Genomic DNA, 21,761 nt, shown 5'->3' with positions numbered 1-21,761 from the left:
AATTTGTTTACATGGCCCCTTTGGCCCAGGTCAAGGCTCAGGGTCTCCTGCGTCGGCGGACGGCATAGGAGCAACCACCTCCTCTTCAAACAGCTTGGCCAGCGCTGTGTTGGGGCCCTCAGCCGCCTCCATCAGCTTCATGATCTCCTCATCGGCCTCCTCGTCATCCTCAGCCAAGACGTAGTTGTCACTAACGGACTCGAGGTTGACGCCGATGTAGTGCGAGGAGATGATGGCCAGGGCATGCTTGACGCCCATGTGCAGTGCTCCTCGGAGTCACTCGTGCACTTGGCCGCTCAACGCGGTCAAGCGGCTCCTAAGGGAGCTACCCGACTCGACCCCCTCAACCTCCAGGGCCTCGCAGACGGTACGGGCGGCGCTCTGCAGCGTGTTGTGCTCCCCGATCTCGGCCTTGAGCACTGCCTACACTGTGACAGAGGCCTCAGCTGCCTGAGAGACCTCCTTCTCCAACCCTACACCAAAACAAGTAGGATAGGGTTAAGCGCAAAAGAAAATAAGCCAAACAGGGGCGAAGGCCTACGGGACTCACCCTCGGCTTTCTCTTTCCAGCGCTGGACCTCGACCCGAGAGGCCTCGGCTTTCTCTTTCTAGCGCTGAACCTCAGCTCGAGAGGCCTCGGCCACCCTGAAAGCCTCCCTCTCCAGCTCTGCATCACGCTAGGGGGTTAGGCGTCGAACACAAGAAAAACAAATAAAACAAGGGAAACAGGACTCACCCTCGGCCTTTCCCTTCCAGACCAAAGCCTTGGTTAGGGAGGCCTCGACCACCTTGAGGGCCTCCACCAGGGCGCCTTTCGTCAGTAGGTGCGCACCCTGCTCTGTCCCCAGTTGCCCAGCGATGGCCTTGGCTGAGGCTGTTGCTTCTTCAGCCTAGGACCTGAAGGTGTCCCGCTCACCGGCCACCCAGGTCAGCTCCTCCTCCAGCTCCTTGATCCACGCTGCCAAAGGGGCGGCCTGCTCTAGAGCCATGGCCACCTCGTCCTTCATATCAGCACAGCGAAGGCGGAGGTCCTCCACCTCCGCGCTCCACACTGTCAGAAGCTCGTTGCATTGGCGAGCATGTCCTTCTACTGCCGAAGCTGGTCCTAGACGTCCCTCTCCCGCCGGACGAACAACAACTTCCCGAGGGATCGAGCCTTGAGCTCCTGGATAGGTAGAACAGGGGTCATGCACTGTGAGGAAACTCAGAAAAAGACGACACCGCATGAGAAAAGAAGACACATACCTGGGCAACACCGGAAAGATCATCAGCCATGATGGACAGTGCTGTCCGCAGCGACCACTCCGCCAGACGACGGTATTACTCAAAAGAGCTCCAACGCCCCCCTTGGCCACGTCCTCGAGGGCGAACAGAGGCTCTCCCTTAGGGTCGTCCCGGCTCCGCCACAAGACACGCGGGTGATCCCACACACGGGGCTTGGGTTGTACCCACACAAGGGCCGAGCTTCCCTCGCCAGAGGTCGGAGCTGGCTGCTCCATGGTGATGGCTGCCTCGACATCCGCCACCTCCTTCCCCCAGGAAGTATCATCGGAGGAGATCGAATGGATCTCCACTTCTCGGGCGCTCTCCTATGATGGCGGTGGGCCTTGGACCAGGGGCGGTACTGAAGCTTGCCCCGCCCCCATATCCGCATCCTAGCCCGTCGGTTCCACCATGCCCAAACTGGCCTCTGCCGCGTCGACCTCGGCAGCCCGGGGAGCCCCGGCACCCGCCGCTTTGGCCTCCGAAGCCCTAAGGGCCTCGACCTCCGCCGCCTCGGCCTCGGAAGTCCAGAGGGCCTCGGCCTCACCCTTGGTGGCCTCGGCGACTGAGGGCGCCTTGGCCCCATCTAACTCGTGGGCCTCGGGCTCATGGGGCGTAGGCTCCTCCTCCTTCGCTTGCTTCATGGCCGCCTCGGTAGCCTCTCCCTGGGCGACTGACTCCTTCAGGTCGGCCCTCGCCGATGCCACGCCATGTTGTATGGCGGCTTACGCCTCCACCACCCATTGGGCAGTGGAGCTGCCGCTCACCTTGAGCACCTTACATGGCGCTAAGGCAGGCACTTCTGCCTGACGCTTTTGGCTGAAGGTAAAACACCAACAAGGTCAGCATACGACCAAGGAACGAATGGGAGATACTACCAACTTCGCCAAAAAAAACACTCACCTCAAACGGGGACACAACCGCTTCGGCACTGCATCCCTCCTCTGCGGGGGTAGATGCATCGCCCCCGTCGCCGCCTGCTCCACCTCTGCCATCGAGCCCACTGGGCTGACGGCGCGCTTCCCTAATGCCCATGCCTTGGGCGTGTCGGCCTTGGCCTCGGGGCGGGCGATCACCGGCCCCGAGGCATCCTCTCCTCCTCCTCCCAGAAAAGTCGAGCTGCTTGTCGACGCCCCGAGTGTCGTCCCCCTAACATCAGAGAGATGGTCCAGGGGACCCTGCCCCACCTCGCTCTCATCATCATGGTCCAAAGAGTCCGTCGATAGTGACGGCGACGGAGACGCCTCCACCAGGAGACCGTCGTGCCTCTGCTGCCGGCGGTGTTTCTCCAGCTCCTCACGCTCGAGGATCTTCCTCTTGCGCTTTGCCTCCTCAGCGTCCTTCTGCTTCTTCTGCGCCTTAGCGTGTGCCCGGTTCACCGCTCACCACTCTATGTCCTCAGGAACAGGCGGTGGGGAGGCTCGCACATCCCTCATCCCCTACAGGAACGGTGAACACAAATAAGGGAACATGAAACAGTGAGGAACGAGGAGGCCTCAGGGGCCGCAGCAGCGCGTGACTTACTAGAGAGAGGTACCCCTATGATGGGCGCATCGTGAATGGGGTTAGGCCACCGCTCTTCAGCTGCCCCTCCACCGTCTCTCACCCGATGTAGAATCTCCTCGTCAGAGAGGACGATGGCGGACATCCGGACGCCCTCGATCAGCTCATCCGGTGTCATGTCGAATAGGTGCCGCCGCCGAGCCATCAGCGGCAGCACCCTCTGGCGGTGGAAGGCCGCCACAACCACAGCCGCTGTAAGGCCGCAGCTACGCAGCCTCTCCAGCCCCTCTAAGAGCTGCTGTAGCTTGGGCTAGTCAACCACTGGGACGCCGTACCTCTACTTCTCTAGCTGGCTCTCCATGACTCGCCTGGTGTAGGGGGGAAGTTAGCCATCATCGTTGCAGAGGTAGAACCAGCTGCTGTACCAGTGGTGGTTGGACGACGCGAGCTGGGCCAGGATGTAGAGGTGCTGCCGGTATTGGCGCACTTGGAGGGTGCAGCCGCCGGCCCTCATCACCTTCCTTGTGCCCGTCATGCCCGTCAGCTTGGTGGTATGCCCCGCCCGGAAGAGGTGGAGCCACAGCTCCCAATGGGGGGCAATGCCCAGATACCCCTCGCAGACGGCGACGAAGATGGCCGCCTGCGTGATGGAGTTGGGATTAAAGTTGTGGAGCTCCACGCCATAGTAGTACGGGAGCGCCCGCATGAACTGGTCCACCGATAGGCCGAGACCACGCTCGTGGAAGGCCACGAAGCTCACGATGTAGCCATCGCGCGGCCTCGGCTCTGGCTCGCCCCCCGGAGCAATCCATTCTGGCCTGGTGGGGTCGATAACTGGGTGAAGGAGGCCGTCATCGATGAGCGACTGCAGCATCTCCGCCAACACGTCGGACGGACCCCAAGGATCCGCCCGAAGGACAACAGCGCCGCCGGCCATTGCATGGTGGAGAATGCGGCTACGACAGTAAAGCTCACTCTCTCTCTCTCTTCCCTACCCTTCTCCCTTCTTCTCCTCGGCGCTCTTTGTTCTTAGCAACGGCTCGAAGGCAAAAAAGGTGAATGCAGGCACGGTAAGGAGGAGAAGGACGAGGCTCATTACGTATTTATGCAGGAAGGGGACGAAATGGATGAGCGACAAAATCGGGGAAGTTTCCCTCAAATCTAGCACAGTTAATCCAGATCCGATTTAACCGCCCACACACCTACCTTTTCCTTATTAATCGCATGCACAGTTATGTCCCATCCGCTGACACCGCGTTGCATTCGACCGCAGCAATGGCAGGCGCCGTTCCATCTCCCTGAGAAACCACCTCAAAAGGTGCACCTGCCGTTGTCAGCCGATGGAAGGGGAATATCCTCCACACGATTCCTTTCAGACGAAGGAACTGGGCACCGAGCCCGTTACGGTCCAGGGGTTCGAAGGCTGGACCCCCGAGGGTCTCGATAGTCGCCCTAGGACAACAAAGTCAGGGATGACTACGGGCGAGCCTGTACATGGCCGAGGCCTGAGCAAGCGATCGATTGGGATGCCCCAAGTCATGTCCGAGACCAGTAGGGAGGTCTCCGAATGGGATCCCACCAAAGGGAGGCATCGAGCCCCCGAGGCCAATCGAATGGCCCTGGGATCCACTAGAGAAGCCCTCTGATACTTTTGGAGTGTGTCTCTAGACCACCAGCCGACCCCTATCGAATGGGGCACGAGCCTCCACTCGGACTTACCCGATAACAGCTCACCGAAGGTGTTACTACTCGCGCCCATCGAGGGTAGCCTGGAATACTCCACCCCTCCTTTGGAATAAAAAGGATGCGCGAGGGTCGCACAAAAAAGCCAGGGGAACTCCTAATCGCCCTCTCGCTCCATGTAGAGGCTCGGGGGCTCCTCCTGCAACCAAGTCGAGACCCAGCGACCCAAATTCGCACTCGAGGGCTCGGCAAACAAACCCTCCTTCCGAACGAAAAGGATGCGCGAGGGTTGCACAAAAAAGCTAGGGGAACTCCTGATCGCCCTCTCGCTCCGTGCAGAGGCTCAGGGGCTCTTCCAGCAACCAAGCTGAGACCCAGCGACCCAAACTCACACTCGAGGGCTCGGCAAACAACCCCTCCTTCTGAACAAAAAGGATGCGCGAGGGTCACACAAAAAAGGCAGGGAAACTCCTGATCGCCCTCCCGCTCCGTGCGGAGGCTCGGGGGCTCTTTCGGCAACCAAGTCGAATACCAGCGACTCGAGCTCGCACTCAGAGGCTCGACAAAATGCGATAAAGGGCATCGAGCCCGTTACGATCCAGGGGGTCGAAGGCTGGGCCCCCGAGGGTCTCGATAGCCGCTCTAGGACAACAGAGTCAGGGATGACTATGGGCAAGCCTGTACATGGTCGAGGCCCGAGCAAGCGATCGCTTGGGATGCCCCAAGTCGTGTCTGAGACCAGCAGGGAGGTCTCCGAATGGGATCCTACCGAAGGGAGGCATCGAGCCCCTGGGGCCAATCGAATGGCCCTAGGACCCACTAGAGAAGCCCTCTAGTACTTTTGGAGTGCGTCTTTGGACCACCAACCGACCCCTATCGAATGGGGCACGGGCCTCCACTTGGACTTACCCGATAACAGCTCGCCAGAGGTGTCACTGCTCGCGCCCAAGGGTAGCCTGACATACTCTACCCCTCCTTCCGAACGAAAAGGATGCATGAGGGCCGCACAAAAAAGACAGAGAAACTCCTGATCACCCTCTTGCTCCACATAGAGGCTCGGGGGCCCTTCCTGCAGCCAAGCCGAAGACTCAGCGACCCGAACTCGCACTCATGGGCTCAGCAAACGCAATAAAACCCCTCGCATGACATGAGAAAAGCCCCTGAAGGAATAAATCCACTCCTCCAGGGCCTCGGGGGCTACACCCGGTGGGTGCGCTCGCGCGCACCCACCGAGACCTCGAGTACGAAACACCATCCCGCCAGGAGCTGTCGCGAGCCAAGTCTCGTCAAAACCTCAGGGAGAGCGCTCACACTCTCCCCAAGGCTCGGGGGCTACTGTCGAGTACCATAAAAAGGGGTCCCCTAAGTGAAAACCGGAAAAATCACTTAGACCCTGTCAAAATCAAAGCCAAGAGACAACTATTGGCCAACCCCTGCCTTGTCTGAGGCTACCGATTCTCCGCCTCGCTCGAAGCCTCGCACGTAAGGCCTCGGACGGGGTATCAATTCTCCGTCTCGCTCGAGGCCTTACGAGTAAGGCCTCGGACGGGGAACCGATTCTTCGTCTCGCTCGATGCCTCACACGTAAGGCCTTGGACGGGGGACCGATTCTCTGTCTCACTCGAGGCCCCACACGTAAAGCCTCGGACGAGGTGCCGATTCTCCACCTCGCTCGAGGCTGGCTCGGCAACAACCCCATCGCCTCCACCTCGACCGATCTCCCTGACAAAACATCACGTCCAACTAACGCGACCAACCACTCCCGCGACGTCAGCCGGACGACGGCTCGACACAGCGGATGGCCAATGGGATGGGAAGTTGCATCAACACCATGCCATCCGGGACAAGACGGGGCAAGGGTTACCGACCGCTGTGCTCGGTACTATGCCCATGACTGACGCCCACGCTACACTATGCTACCTAACCCCTGCTCAAAGAACAACACGGTGTGGGAGTGAAGTCCGGGTACTGTAGCCTCGGAATCAGTGTACAAAACCAACAGCTCCCTCCGAGCCTCGGCAATCCACTTCAGGGTCTTGACAGTCTTGGGATTCACGCCCGCTGAGCCCCCCACGATGGCTCGGCCTCGGCACCAACTGAGCCTCGGCTCTTTACGTTGTCGACATATAGCGACCGGCACGTCGTCCGCCATGCCCTACGTCAAGCTATCACTGGAGCTCCCACGTCGCACAGGATCGGGCGTGACCAGCGCGTCGCTCCAGTGCATCAAGGACAAAGACCGCTCCGTCGACCATGCCGCCATAGTGACAAGCTATAGGGCTCGAAAATGCCACCTCCGCTCACAGGACGCCGCGTAGCGAACGCATGTATCACCTCTGTCCCCCCTTCAACTATAAAAGTGAGAGACCGGGGCCGTTTCTAGGGAGAGATGGACAGAGGGTCGCAAACATAAGGTAGACTTAGACGCTCAGACGAACACACGCTCTACACTCTGTAACACACACGCTTTCCCGCTGCCTGAGGTCAACATCTTAAGCAATCCACACCGCTCCACGCAGAGACCTGGGACTAGCTTCCTCTCTCGCCCTGCTTGTAACCCCCTACTACAAGCACTTCGGTGTAAGGAATATAAGATCGATCTCTCAGACTGGATGTAGGGCATCTATCGCCTGAACCAGTATAAACCTTGTCTCTTTGCATCACCATCCGGGATTAGGGGCACACAGTATATTTTCACTAGTTGGTTGAGGGCCCGCCGGTCCAAAACACCGACAAGTATGATACAGTGTTTTTTTTTCACAATAAAACTGCATCAGCCGGCTTATAAGCCACAGAAATGATCAAGCGAACAGGGTGATTGTCGTCTTAGCTCACTTTCTCTAAAACTACCAATTCATTATGAGAAATGCTAATGGTCAACCGGTTGATCCAAGGACATCTCTCAACTTTTTTTGCCATCGGATGGCGTCCAATCTAGCTCGCCCGCCCTCCCTCAGCCGTCGATGGAGAACCAACCGGATAACTTCGGCCTCACGGTCACCCCCGCCGTTCCCCACGGCTTCTCTCGAGGGAGCCGCTTAGGCGGCCTGCTTGCCCAAGTTGCGTGTCCACCGCTGAGTAGTGCAGCGTATACGTGAGCAAAGGGTGGGAGTGCTTGTGGGGGGCCGCGTCGGTTATCCAAGAGTGGAGCAGAGGCGCTGCTCCCTCCGTTTCCTTTTGCCTAGGGACGCGTGTGCGCGGGTGTCTCCGGCGCGGGCACCGCCCCTTCCGGTGGCAGCAATTTTGTGTGAATTTTGTATTTTTTTGAAATTTATGAACAATTTGACATATATTTATTTGACGTCTGAAATCTATAGAAATAATTTGTAATTTTTTTTTGAAAAATTGGGCATATATTTGTGTTATTCCTAAATTATATCACTCTGTCCAATAAATTACATTGAAGAAATCATGGTAAATATAGTAATAAGTCTGTGTAAATACAGCTCTAGGATAGTGTAAGTGTATAGAAAAAATTCAGTTAATGAAAGGGGAAAAACAATCGGTCGTTGATTAGACAGACCCAACAAGGGTAGGCTTGCACGAAGACTTTACCATTTTCCCAACTTTACGTTCGCGAATTTTTTTTCCCAACTTTCCCATGTTCCTTTTTCTATTTTTATTTCTCAGTATGGCTCATTTGGCTTAGCTAAAAACCGGCTTGTTCAACTTATTTTTAGTTGGAATATTATTTTTGTCTTACAACAATTTAAGTAGAATAGTATTTTTCAACCCATTTCAACTAAGCTTAAGGTGAACAGGGCCTATACGTGTAAAGTCAAACCGCACGGAAAAAGAACCGACCCATCCCAGTTGGCTCATCGGGTGGTACGGGCCACGATTTCTGGCCTGGTGTAAAACTCGTGTTAGACAGATTTCTGACTCGCGGGCCAACCCGATGACTCGCCAACGTCATTTACAGGAAGAAAATTGTATGCATACCGTATGCAACCTGGAATACTGCATACAAACATGAGAGCCAATCACAGGACGAGAACATGGAGTGGAGCTCATGAGAGCCGAGCCAATCACAGGATGAGGACGACTTCCAAGGCCTTGTTTAGTTGACGAATTTTTTTGAGAAATGATACTATAATATTTTTGTTGTTATTTGGTAATTAGTGTCTAATTATAATCTAATTAGGTTTAAAAAATTCATCTCGTGAATTTTATCTAAACTCTATAATTAATTTTATTTTTTATTTATATTTAATACTGCATACAAACATGAGAGCCAATGCACAACTAGTAAATAAAATAAACAAGGGTAATAGTTCGTTGCGATGGATATATTCACGTTCACCGCTCCAGCACACGCCCATCCTCCTTCCTTACCTGATTGCCTTGCACACCACTCCGCAACCAACGTGCGTCCAGTCGCCTCGTACAGTGAGAACGCTGCTCCTCCGGCACGGAAACCCTTGCCCGCAAGACACAATCCTGCCGAGTTGACCTCACGGTAAAAATGCGACCAAAGCCTCGCGCACGCTGCACGCAACCCCGCTGCCTGCCCCTGTCTGTCTGTGACCCCGAGCCCACGTTGGCAAAGCTCGCCGAGGCCCGAGCGCGTCGCCGCAGCGGCCGCACTGGACGGGTCAGTCCCGCCCGCCGCGCCGCCGTGCTCTGTTCTGCTGACCGCTCCCCTCCCCTCCGGACGCTAGGACATGGCACGCGCTGGCTACAGTCTCCTCTCGTACACTCGCTGTCTCCTCACACTCCCCGTGCACCATTTATTTCACTTCTCACTCCCCCTCCCCATCTCTCTCTCTTCTCCGACACGGAAGTCAGGCCATGTTTAGTTTGAAAAAAATTTCAACTCAATAAATAGTAGCACTTTCGTCTTATTTGATAAATATTGTTTAATCGTGAACCAACTAAGCTTAAAAGATTCATCTCGTGATTTTGAACTAAACTATGCAATTAGTTATTTTTTTACCTATATTTAATACTCCATACAAACAGCTAAAAATTGATGTGATGGAGAAAATAAAAGAACTTAGAATTTGGAGTTATCTAAATAAGGCCTCACTGTCCTCCTGCCCCCCACCCTGCACACTCCCCTGCGCCACCTTTTTCTTTTCACGCCAGCGGCCAGCTCAAGCTCCCATTCCAAAACCTCGCTCGCGAACCTCCAAGAACTCCAGGGACGGACGGCAATGGCGACGGCGGCGGAGGGCGCGGCGAGCGAGCTGGAGCTGGTGTCGATCCCGGCAACGCCGCACGGCCTGTCGACGCCGGAGGGCGCGGCGACGCCGACCGGAGCCGGTGCGGGCGGTGGCGGCGGGAGGAGCAAGGGCTCCGGGACCCCCGGGCGTCGCGTGGTGGAGGGCCTGCGCGGGTACCTGGAGGACGTGGGCCACCTCACGCGCCTCGACCCGCGCGACGCCTGGCTACCCGTCACCGAGAGCCGCGGCGGCAACGCCCGCTACGCCGCCTTCCACTCCCTCAACGCCGGCCTCGGCTTCCAGGCTCTCCTCCTCCCGCTCGCCTTCCCGGGCCTCGGATGGTATGGTAACCCAGCAGTCACTCCTCCTGCCCCCGCCTCCATTGCTTATTTCAAGTTAGCATTGTTGCTGCTGCTATGCTTTCTCTGCTTTTGTTAATGGCGCCTTGGTTATTCCTTCTGAGGAGTGACAGGGTGAGTGTCATTGGCCTGATTGGCCAATCCAGGTTTAAAAGTCTGGTGCCCGGGTGAGAGTTTTCGATGATGTTATTGGTTGGTGTGTTACGAACTTTATTTTTCAGTTCTTAACTTCTTATTATACACTTTGTCTTGACCCTGCCCTGTGCCCCTGTCAATGCCTCTCAACTTGGGCACAAACCATTTTGATTGCTGAATTTGGGTGTGATGGCCCAGTTCTCACTCCACATCATTCCAAGATACCAAACAGAGGGACCTATTAGTAAGACCGATCTGGGGAGATGAGTTTCCTTAACTCCCTATGGTTGAGTATGTTAATTCCAGGAAGGCAGCCAGCAAATACAAGATCTTGAGGGGCAAATTTGCTAATGACTTTTTTCTTCACTCTTCAAATTTGTTGTCCGGTAAACGTTTGCTACATTTAGGTATAATAATTCAGGTTGGTAAAATAAGAGGCTTCATACATCTTCTTTTTTTTTTGCCAGAGATGAGATTCGAAAATTTTCAATCAAGAATCAAAGCCACTGTTCTCATAAAAAATCACAGTATAAATCTCATATGTGCATGGACTATTTTAGTTTCGTCTTTTTTTCCCTTCTCCGATTTGAATTTTGTGTGAATTGTTGTAAGCATAGCATGTGTAACTTAGAACAAATAAAATGTGCAGTACTTGTTGTTAGAATGATCTCCACCAGTTGGTCTAACGGCCAGTTGGGGCCTTGATCTGTGCCCTGATCGGGGGCGTCCAGCCATTCTCCTAGCTGATGGGCCCCCGTCGCGCAGCACTATAAAGAGGAAGGTGGGGGCCGGGGCGCAAGGTACGAGGTTCACTGCTGTCGCCAGTTCCCCACCGAGTCTAACCCTAGACCGATCGAGAGGGTGTGCTGTGAGCGACGGGAAGTGCCATCGCCTTCGCCGCCGCCACTGGACCGCGCCTCCACGTCGCTGCTACCCCGTCGGCGGCGCCATGGCCGTGACTGCCTCCTCGATGAGGTACTTAACAAGGTATTGTCTAAGTCAAGTTCTACCCGCTAGATCTTTACCTAGAAGTTCTATCAATCCTATCACGGTATCAGAGCCAGGTTAGGTTTAGATCTAGGTCGGGGCAGAATCAATCAGAAGGAGATGAACCAGTAGAGTCTAACCCTAACCCTAGAAGAAGAGAAAGTATTGGAGGGGGTTTTCCTACCTGGGAACCGCCCGCATAGTCACCACAGTCGTCCGTTGCCTCGACGCCACGCGAGAAGTCATCCCGAGCCACCGTGGGCGCAAGGACTCGCCGTCGTGCGGCCTCCGCCTCGGGCTCGGGCCAAGGGCACCGCCCGAGGGCCCCTCGACGACAGCGCGCTCGACCTCCGGCGAGCGCGCGAGCCGACCGGGAGCCCCGCGGCAGCGCCGTCATCCCTCAGTTAACTACATCACAAGAACCACCGGCGCTCCACCGAGCAGCGCACACGCGCTCAGGGCGTCGTCGCTAGACCGCTTGACGGCGGCGCACTCACCCTACGGTGAGCGCACGTACCGACGGCGACGCCGCCATCTTTCTTCGGCCGCCATGTTTTTGGTTTGGAAGGGGAGAGAGAGAGAGCCAGTCACCGCGGGGCTGAGAGAGGAACGGGAGTTTCAGAGTGAGGTTAGGGTTTGACGAGGAGCGGCAAGGCGCCGGTTTTTGTCCCAGCGAGAACGGCGGATGACCGTCTGATCGTGATCGACGGTGGGGACGCGCACGGGCCAGATTTAGCCCAGGCGGGGCGGAGAATTCCCGGCCCAGGCCCAGGTTGCAGCTTGGGCGCGGGGAAGCGGGCACGCACGCAGCGCGCGGCAGGCCATGGGCCGATTTCCAGTATGGGCAGTGTCGCTGGGCCGAGCGCGCGCGGCCACTGGCTAGATAGGCCGCGGGCCGTTTTTTTCCAGGCCGGGCCAAATGAACAATAAACGGTTTTATTATTTTCAGAAGCAAATTTTGATTAGTTTTCATCTCTATTCAATTTTGAACCAACGGGATAAATTGTTCAAAGAGTAGATGAGGACGGTGAAATGCTTTTGAAAAGTAGAGAAATTATTTTTTTCATGTTTCCGCTGCAAAGTTTAATATTTATTATCTTTTAATTAAATTCGAACCAACGGGAAAATTTAATTTGAAAAGTAGTTATATTTAGTAAATTATGATTATGTTTATCCTCTAATTAAATTGGAACCAACGGGAAAATTTAAATTAGAGGAGTAGTCCGATTTATTTATGTTAAATTATGTTTTTGTTATTTTCTTATCAACGTTGATGATAACAATATTATAATGAGTTTAAGTTTGAAGTTGCAATCTTTGATAAATTTTACACCAACGTGGTCAATTTTTCAAAAAGTAGATAAGGACCCAGAAATGCCCCTGAACCAACCTAAACTAATAGAATGTATTTGATTATCGTGTTTTCACAACAATTGATGTTGATTATCTTCTAATTAAATTTGAACCAATGGGAGAATTTAATTTTGAAGAGTAGTTATATATCTTTCAAGTTAATTTATGAGTTTTATGAATTAATTCTATTTTATGTCCAATGGTGATGTAGAATTGATGCAAAAGCATCTTGTATGTTTTATTTTTTTACCGTCGAGATCACTCGGCTGCATGCCAACGGGCTGTAATGCTGGGGTATGTGAATGAAAAAGGCTTGAGTCAAGACAGTTTAGGACTGTTTTTTGTTAGTTTACTAATTTTTTGATTAAATTGGAACCAACGGAAAGATTTAATTAAAAAATAAAGTCTAAGTGAATGTTTTATGATAAGAGTTGCAATAAGTAACACACTTGTCTAATTTGATCAAAGTTGGATTAAGCATGCGTGTTTGTATATAGATTTATCCCGCATGGGGAGAAGTTTGGCATAGTACTTATGCTAGTCAATCCTGCAAGGCGGGAAAAGTTTTGTGATGATTCACATGTTTTTGTATCCCGCATTACGAGAGAAGTTTGAGTAGCTCTTATGCTATCCTAGTATTGACCATGGCACAATAGAAATGCACCGTCATGGTCAATACTAATCAAAAGACAAAAAAAGATGCAAGCGTGACTTGCAAAAGTACAGTTAATAAAAGACCTCGTTGAGTTATTGAAGTGGAATGAGGAAAGAGTACTCCTATACGGATCAAGAAATAACCTTATTTACATGACATAATCATGTGAATGAAGTAAATCATAAGTATCGATTCGTTCACAGTTTTCTAAATAGTTCTCGAAATTATGGCAGCGACTCGTTCGCTGCTCCCTCGGCGGCGGCGCCATGGCCGCGACTGTCTCTCGATGAGGTACTTAACAAGGTATTGTCTAAGTCAAGTCCTACCCGCTAGATCTGCACCTAGAGGTTCTATCAGTCCTATCACTTTATCTAATTGGTAAGATTATACTTTCTTTATCGCAACTGAAAAAGAAAAAAAATCTTGTTCTCATTTTTAACCATTGGTTGTGGCGTCCAGTTGGACTGGGTTTCAACCTTCTCAGCCAATTTCTCTGAAGTATTCAGGGCTCGTTTAAATCTAGGGTGTAAAGTTTTGGGGTGTCACGTGGTGGCGTCGCATAGGTTATTCGGATATTAATAAAAATACAAATTACAAAATACGTCAGTAAATCGCGAAACGAATTTATTAAGCCTAAGCAATCCGTTATTTACAAGTGTGTACTGTAGCACCACATTGTCATGGACTAATTAGGCTTAAAAGATTCGTCTCATAAATTAGTCACAAAATGTGCAATTAGTTATTTTTTAGTTTATATTTAATACTCCATGCATGTGTCCAAACATTCGATAGGATAGGGTGTAAACTTTTGGGGAGGAACTAAACAAGGCCTCAATGTCCCTAAACTATTATAGCTGAAGTTTAGAACCATTTCTGATATATCACTGTTCATGACTGTTTGGACTGCAGGAGCTGGGGGATAATATCATTGACTATTGCTTATTTCTGGCAACTGTACACACTCTGGATCCTAGTGAAGCTTCATGAGGCTGTGCCAGGCAGGAGGTACAACAGATATGTGGAGCTTGCACAGGCTGCATTTGGTGAGACATTCTCTCAACTATTTTTGCCAGTTCATGACAATTACTTCTGATTCCTAGATTCATGAATGTCACTGACATGTCTGCAATATATAGATGGTTGTAAGCACTGTATGTCGCCACTGTCCAATTATTATCTCTGTCCATAGGCTGGAAAGAATCTTTTGACAGTGTCTTGCTGCTTCCAAATAAGAGGTGGAGCGTGACTGATGGGGTAGTGCCAGACTAATCTAGGAATGCTCTTTTGTTTCCTTCGCATTTGGATCATGATCTGGAGCTGCTTCTTCTGTTAGATAACATATCGTTCTCATGCCATTCATTACGGTGCCGCAGAAATATGTTACCTTTTGCTACTACTGGAACCCTATGATCCTTCTTGTTAAACTATTGCATTATCTACTTGGAATAATTATTGCCTCTGGTTGCACCAAACTGAGAACATGCAATGTGGCTAGATTCTCAGTTGATCTATTTCATTGATAGCTACATAATTCAAGTCACAGGATAGAAAAGGATTTCCACCAATTATATACTGACTAATATACATTATTCATGCAGGAGAAAAACTGGGAATGTGGCTGGCTCTTTTCCCGACTATTTATCTCTCGGCAGGCACCGCCACTGCATTAATCCTTGTTGGAGGGGAGACCATGAAGCTGTTCTTCCAAATAGTGTGTGGCCCACTCTGTTCGCCGAATCCCATTACAACGGTCGAGTGGTACTTGGTGTTCACATCCATGGCAGTAATTCTTTCCCAACTTCCAAATCTCAATTCAATCGCCGGTCTTTCACTCATCGGTGGGGCGACTGCGATAATGTACTGTACCATGTCATGGGTTCTCTCCGTCAGCCAACCGCGACCACCGACAGTATCTTATGACCCAATGACATCCAATTCTTTTGGTATATCCCTATTCTCAACCTTGAACGCTCTTGGGATAATAGCGTTTGCCTTCAGAGGGCACAATCTTGCTCTGGAAATACAGGTCGGTATAATTTATCGTTTGATGAATTATTGGCTCGGAGCCTCTCTTTCTGTCATCAGTAACGTCATTTGGTAACTTCATGTCTTCATGTGTGTGAATTGTCATTGAAAATATGCAGGCAACGATGCCATCGACTTTCAAACATCCAGCACATGTGCCAATGTGGCGCGGGGCCAAAGTAGCGTATCTCCTGATTGCAATGTGCCTCTTCCCCGTTGCCGTTGGAGGCTACTGGGCCTACGGAAACATGGCAAGTACTTCATGATGCTTGCTTAGCTCATCAGATTAATCATGACTTCATTGTGCTGTAACTAACGATCCCTGGACTGTTGTGCTTGTACTCTTGGCACGCCCTGCAGATGCCACCAGGAGGGATGCTGGCGGCACTCTACGCCTTCCACAGCCATGACATCCCGCGGGGCCTCCTTGCGACGACGTGCCTCCTCGTCGTGCTCAACTGCCTCAGCAGCTTCCAGATCTACTCCATGCCGGTGTTCGACAGCTTCGAGGCCTACTACACCGGCCGCACCAACCGCCCGTGCTCGGCATGGGTGCGGTCAGGGTTCAGGGTCTTCTACGGGTTCCTCTCGCTGTTCATCAGCGTGGCCCTGCCGTTCCTTTCCAGCCTCGCCGGGCTGCTGGGCGGACTCACCCTGCCCGTGACCTTCGCCTACCCGTGCTTCATGTGGATCCACGTCAAGAAGCCCGAGAGGTTCAGCTTCAGCTGGTACCTCAACTGGGGCCTTGGGCTGCTCGGCACAGCGTTCAGCCTGGCGTTCTCGCTGGGTGGCGTCTGGAGCATCGTCAACAATGGGATGAAGCTCAAGTTCTTCAAGCCTAACTAGGTATATAGATTGATTGCTTGCTTGCTCCAATCTGCAAGTTATTAGAAGAAATTAGTTGTGGAACTGAATGTTACATATTACTACTGCATAGTTATGCTGCATAACTACTACGTTGCCTTGTTAAGAAAGGCATGGCATGTATGTAAGTGATGTCTGAGAAATTCGAAATCTAAGGGGCTTTGCGTATAGAGTATATTTTCGTGTCAGCTGCTAAAATTTTGATTCCTGTATGGTGGTGGTTGTCTGCTTCAGTGTATCTTGCACGTAGAAAGTCGTCAGTAGTTTGAGGACTTCATCAGCATCACGTTCGACACTTTGTACAAAACGAACAAGCAGAAGATACAAGAGGCAATCATACCTATTATGAATTGGGTCCTAGGGCTCTGACCACGCAGGTCTTCTGCAAATACCTTTAGGTTTGGGAGCTTGTTGATGGCATTGTGCTGACCGCACAGATTCTTTTTTATTTTTTTGATAAAGACACAGATTCTTGTGGAGTTGGTCCTAGAATGGTGAGTACTCTACCTCATCACTTAGGCCTGGTTTAAATTGAAGGCGTAAAGTTTTCGGGTGTCACATTGATTATCACATGGATATGTCGTATGGGGTGTTCGGATACTCATAAAAAACAAATTACTGAATTCGTCAGTAATCCGCGAGACGAATTTATTAAGCCTAATTAATCCGTCATTAGCAAATGTGTCACTGTAGCACCATATTATCAAATCATAGACTAATTAGGTTTAAAAGATTTGTCTCGCAAATTAGTCGCAAACTGTGCAATTAGTTATTTTTTAATCTATATTTAATACTCCATGTATGTGTCTAAATATTAGATAAGATAGAAAGTAAACTTTAAAAGGAGGAATTAAACCAGGCCTTAAATTCTTTTTTTCCAGCACTGCATTCCTGGAAGGGGCTAAGAAACTATGGCGGACTGCAACTCCCCGAGTTAAATTCTTCTTTTGACTCGTCGACTTTGGACAGCGGAAAGATGTCATTAGACATGGCTTGCAAGCTAATTTCTCATGTGCCTTGTGTGAATTGTGATCAGCATGGAGGAACTGCAGAGTGCAGACCATTTGCACACTAGGTGCGTCTTCACCGGAGAAGTGTGGTCTAGGTCTAGGCTTCTCCGGTCCCTCGGTCTTGCTCTCGTGGGGCCGTCAGCTGTGGACAGACTGGTGGCTTTGTGGCTGTTTAAGACGTTCACCAACGACCGCTACCTAGAGACCTATTTCACGTTTGAGAGTGCTATAGATAAATGGTTTAATATTTATTTTTAGTCTTCTCTAATAATAAGATCTAAAAGAGAACACTTTCTGTAAATAGGTCTTCAGGAGAGAGGATACTCAAATTTGGGTTATACCTCTCTTGACATATAAAATGAGTCTTCTATATAGGTACTATTGAATAATTAGGCAATTTTCTAATTAATTTTCAGATTAACAACAGAATACAAATCATGACAATCTCATAAACTAGTATGCAAATATCTAACATACTAGTTAAATCAGGCAGCTGAAAGGTCCTAATGGCTAGAGGGGGTGAATAGGCTATTAAAAATTTCTACAACAACACTTAACAAACCGGTTAGATAATTATAAGGCGAAGGGAGTGTTGCGCTAGCCTACTAAAAATACAAGCCACCTACCACAATTCTAGTTTATGTAGTTACTATCCACACAATAATTATGTCACTATACTAAGTTAGTGTGCTCTCAAAGACTAATTAAAGAGGCACACTAACCAAACTAACAAGCTCTCACAACTAGCTACACTAAAGAGCTTGACAACTAGTTTACGGTAATGTAGAGAGAGTGAGCAAGATGGTTATACCGCTGTATCGAGGAGTGAACCAATCAATCACAAGAATGAATATCGATGAAGACCAATCACCTCGAAATCAAATGATAACATAATAATTTTTTACTGAGGTTAACTTGCTTGCCGGCAAGCTAGTCCTCATTGTGGCAATTCACTCACTTGGAGGTTCACGCACTAATCAGCATCATACGTCAAACCCTCAATATGGTGCCGCACAACTAACACAAGATGAGGATTACACTAGCCACGAGCAATTTACTAGAGTACCTTTTGGCTTTCCACCGGGGAAAGATCAAGAACCCCTCACAATCACCACGATCGAAGCCAGAAACAATCACCAACCTCCGCTCGACGATCCTCGCTGCTTCAAGCCGTCTAGGTGGCGGCAACCACCAAGAGTAACAAGCGAATCCCGCAAAGATGTACTCTAAATGCAAACACTCAGACAATGCACTTGGATTCTCTCCCAATCTCACAAAGATGTTGAATCTATGATGGAGATGAGTAGGAGGGCTTTGGCTAAGCTTACAAGGTTGATATGTTAATGCAAATGGCCAAGAGAGTAAGCTTGAGCCGGCCATGTGGCTTAAATAGAACCCCCCACGAAATAGAGTCGTTGGCTCAATTATTAGGTTGACTACGCATCGACCAAACGCACTGCTCGAGTGCACCGGACGCTGCACCGGACGCACCGTTCGTGAATATCGGACGCGTCCGGTAGGTCGACCGGACGCGTCCAGTTGCTCCCAGACCACCATGTGTCCAATTCAAACCAAAGTAGTCGTTGCTGCCCACGCTTGCTGTCGACCGGACGCACATACCGGACGCTGAAATAGAAATGACCGGACGCAGAGCAGTAGTGTCCGGCCGAGTCCAGAGAGTAACCGAGGCCGATCAGACGCGTCTGTTAGAAACTGACCGGACGCTGAGCCTCAGCATCCGGTCGAGTCCAGTAAGCACCCACGGTCGTCTGGATGCGTTCGGTCACTCTGAACCGGACGCTGCCAGCGTCCGATCAACTGCTTCACCGAACAACGACTTTGCTGATTCACACCGAACACGTCCGATGTGGCGACTGGACGCGTCCGGTCGCTGAGTTCGTCGTTAATATCAGACGTGTCTGGTCACTATACCAGACACGTCTGGACACTCTGTGACCGGCGGCTCGACTAACTCCCACTCAATGAGTTAGAGCATCTAGTGGCACTTTGATAATCGCATTTTTATACGAATTTCACCCCTCTTAATAGTATAACTATCGATCCTAAATGTGATCACACTCACTAAGTGTCTTGATCACCAAAACAAAATAACTCCTATCATTTATACATTTGCCTTGAGCCTTTTATTTTTCTCTTTCTTCTTTTCAAGTCCGAGCACTTGATCATCACCATAGCATTGTCATCGTCATGTCATGATCTTTATTTGCTTCACCACTCAGAATGTGCTACATATCTCATGATCACTTGATAAACTAGGTTAGCACTTAGGGTTTCATCAATTCACCAAAACCAAACTAGAGCTTTCAGCAGCATTAATAGCAATATAGCTAGCAACATAGCTAAGATCATCATGATCAACACAGTAGACGGACGACAATAATAGATTGGTCACGTGGTGTGTACCTTTTGGTTGCAGAAGAAAATGGTGTCGCTGGTGAAGATGATGCAGAGGGAGACGCTGATGGTGGTGGTGGTAGTAAGTCGTCGATGAGTGGTGAAGGAAGAGCTTGGAGCAGCTAACGACGAATACGCCGGGACGTAGCGCCGCCTGACTTGGATGGAAGACGACCCGTCATGAAAGTCGGGAGCAGTAGCGCGATGAGCACTTCCCAAAAACCTTATTCGTCCTCTTCCGATACAGGATCACAAGGATGAGGGTTTTGGAGACATGCTCTCCCGAATGTTGGTGCACGCAGACGCCAGGATGGAGAGACTACGGCGGCAGCGCAATAGCGAGAAGAGGAAAATACTAATTTACTACCTTTGATTTTTTTAAACTATAGTAGTTTTTTGTGTGTCTTTTCCCATGAGGATTGGTACATATATATAGGGATGAGAACCCCCTACTTCCACATCAACTAGTAATATAGTACTAATTGATGTTGTACCTCCCACCTCTACTCATGGGCTTAAACATTAAAGCCCATTAGGGAACACAAGTATTGGGTCTTTGAGATTTATTAGAATTTCTTCATATATATTTAGGGGAACTATCCATATAAATTCTAACAGGTACTCTGTTGGAGGCTATAGATATTATGTTGGAGACCCATTTTAGGTTTGGGCCTCGTGATGGGTCTCCTATTGGAGACAACCTAAGAAGGGTTGCAGTCCTAAGTGTGGAAATGGTTTGACTCTACAGTGTTGCTAGTTACTTGGCCTTTTTTCAAAAAAGTTACTTGGCATGTTTAGCACGAGCAGAATCGGTGAGTGTTCTAGGGGATCGCACGTTTGCCGGTGGCCTTAGTCACAATCGACAACGGCACAAAGGCTCGATTCGGGCACAACATTTGCCTTAAGGCCGAGGCCCCTAGACATTTAGCGCCATATTTGTTCGAGCTGGTTAAAAGAAAAAGCAAATCGGTCTAACAGGAACTCTGAAACAACCGTCAGATTCGCTCCCTAAGAGGCCGGATCACCACTACCGTCCAAGTTAAGGAGTTTGTCTCCCTTTGGATTAGAATCCAAAGCATCTAGCTGACGCCGGGCATATGCAACTCTATTGTTTGGAGATGGATGGTTGATGGTACTTACTCCACCCGCTCAGCATATAGGATCCAGGTCAAAGGCTCCTACGATGGATTCCGAAGTGACCTCATATAGAAAGCACATGCAGAAAACAAACACAAAGTGTTCGTTTCGGTTCTTGTGCGGGAAAAATCCTAATGACGGATAACTTGCAGAAGAGAGGTTGGCATCATCAAGAGCAATACGCCTTGTGGAATGGACCACTAGAAACAGCCCTGCATCTATCCCTACTTTCCCTTTCGCCAAAGCGGTGTGGAGCCTGACTCTATCATGGGAGCACTTCGACGTGCATTTGATTCAGCCCACTCAGGAACCACTTCATCTAAAGTCACGGTGGGAAGAGGTCACAACCATGATAACAAAAAAGAAAAAAGATGTTTCAACAGAATGGTGATCTATATGCTATGGAACTTATAGAAAGAGAGAAATGGGAGAATTTTTAATAGCCCTCATAAATCTTGAATGCAAGTGGCTTCAAGGGTCAAAGAGGATATTGAGCAAAGGAAGAGGGTTTTATCTTGTGGGGGGTAATACTTTGGGAGGCAATATGTAATTCTTTACTTCTAGTTGTTTTCTAATGGGGTCGTGCCCTCTTTACTCGGTACATAAACATCTTTTTCCTATCTTAATTGAAAGTCAGAGCTCCTGCCGTTACGTTAAAAAACAGAAGAATCCTCTTGGTTGGAGGCAAGTTACAAGCACCTAGCAGTGCTTCTAACGCTACTAAGTGTTTGAGATGGCGCATGCCATGTCACAAAATACATGTTGCTTGTGTTCTGAGCGTTCTATGGAATGCCTCTTGCAATCCATGCCTGCTCGCTTATGGGCCTTGTAACTTCTCTTCCCTCTTTTTATGAAATATGTGTTTCTCATGGCTGCGATAAAAAGAGTCGGTCAAAAGAGGATGTTGATCCATTAGAGTGCTCGTGGACCTCTGGGATAGTAAGGAAGACACATGCTTGGCCTCCCCTATACCCTAGGCATTGGTCCCCTCTCTCCCTTGGGCATGCGCTTGGTGCTAGCGGCCGACGTTCCTTCCCTGTATGTGTGGATATTGTGGAGACATTGTTGCAGTTACTATGATGTTGATGAGCGACGAACATGAGACTGACAGACAAGGCGGATGGACGTGTCGCTACTATCGAGCGCTTGAGGATGTATGTTCCAAGGGTAACCTTAGGATGGCTTCCACCATGTCAACATGAATTTA

General features: G+C 50.2%; 1 protein-coding gene across 1 annotated transcript; it reads left to right on the top strand.

Annotated features, from left to right (window-relative positions):
• The first annotated feature begins 9,510 nt into the window (after window positions 1-9,510).
• On the top strand, window positions 9,511-16,176 carry LOC136505764 (lysine histidine transporter-like 8). The gene is made up of 5 exons (XM_066500908.1): window positions 9,511-9,955; window positions 14,013-14,146; window positions 14,702-15,129; window positions 15,248-15,379; window positions 15,489-16,176. The coding sequence occupies exons 1-5, from the start codon at window positions 9,606-9,608 to the stop codon at window positions 15,972-15,974; spliced, it is 1,530 nt and encodes a 509-aa protein (XP_066357005.1). The 5' UTR covers window positions 9,511-9,605; the 3' UTR covers window positions 15,975-16,176.
• Window positions 16,177-21,761: the final 5,585 nt, after the last annotated feature.

This window comes from Miscanthus floridulus, chromosome 14, assembly GCF_019320115.1.
Source record: "Miscanthus floridulus cultivar M001 chromosome 14, ASM1932011v1, whole genome shotgun sequence".
Classification (NCBI taxonomy): domain Eukaryota; kingdom Viridiplantae; phylum Streptophyta; class Magnoliopsida; order Poales; family Poaceae; genus Miscanthus; species Miscanthus floridulus.
The sequence above is the reverse complement of the archived record's forward strand: the minus strand, read 5'-3'. Positions and strand labels throughout refer to the sequence as shown.

Bases quoted from the DNA above. Each gene is read 5' to 3' on its own strand.
- LOC136505764 (XM_066500908.1), top strand. From the start codon at position 9,606: ATGGCGACGGCGGCGGAGGGCGCGGCGAGCGAGCTGGAGCTGGTGTCG. The intron at 9,956-14,012 runs GTATGGTAACCC...TTTGGACTGCAG, and splicing joins GCCTTCCCGGGCCTCGGATG to GAGCTGGGGGATAATATCAT. The intron at 14,147-14,701 runs GTGAGACATTCT...TTATTCATGCAG, and splicing joins GCTTGCACAGGCTGCATTTG to GAGAAAAACTGGGAATGTGG.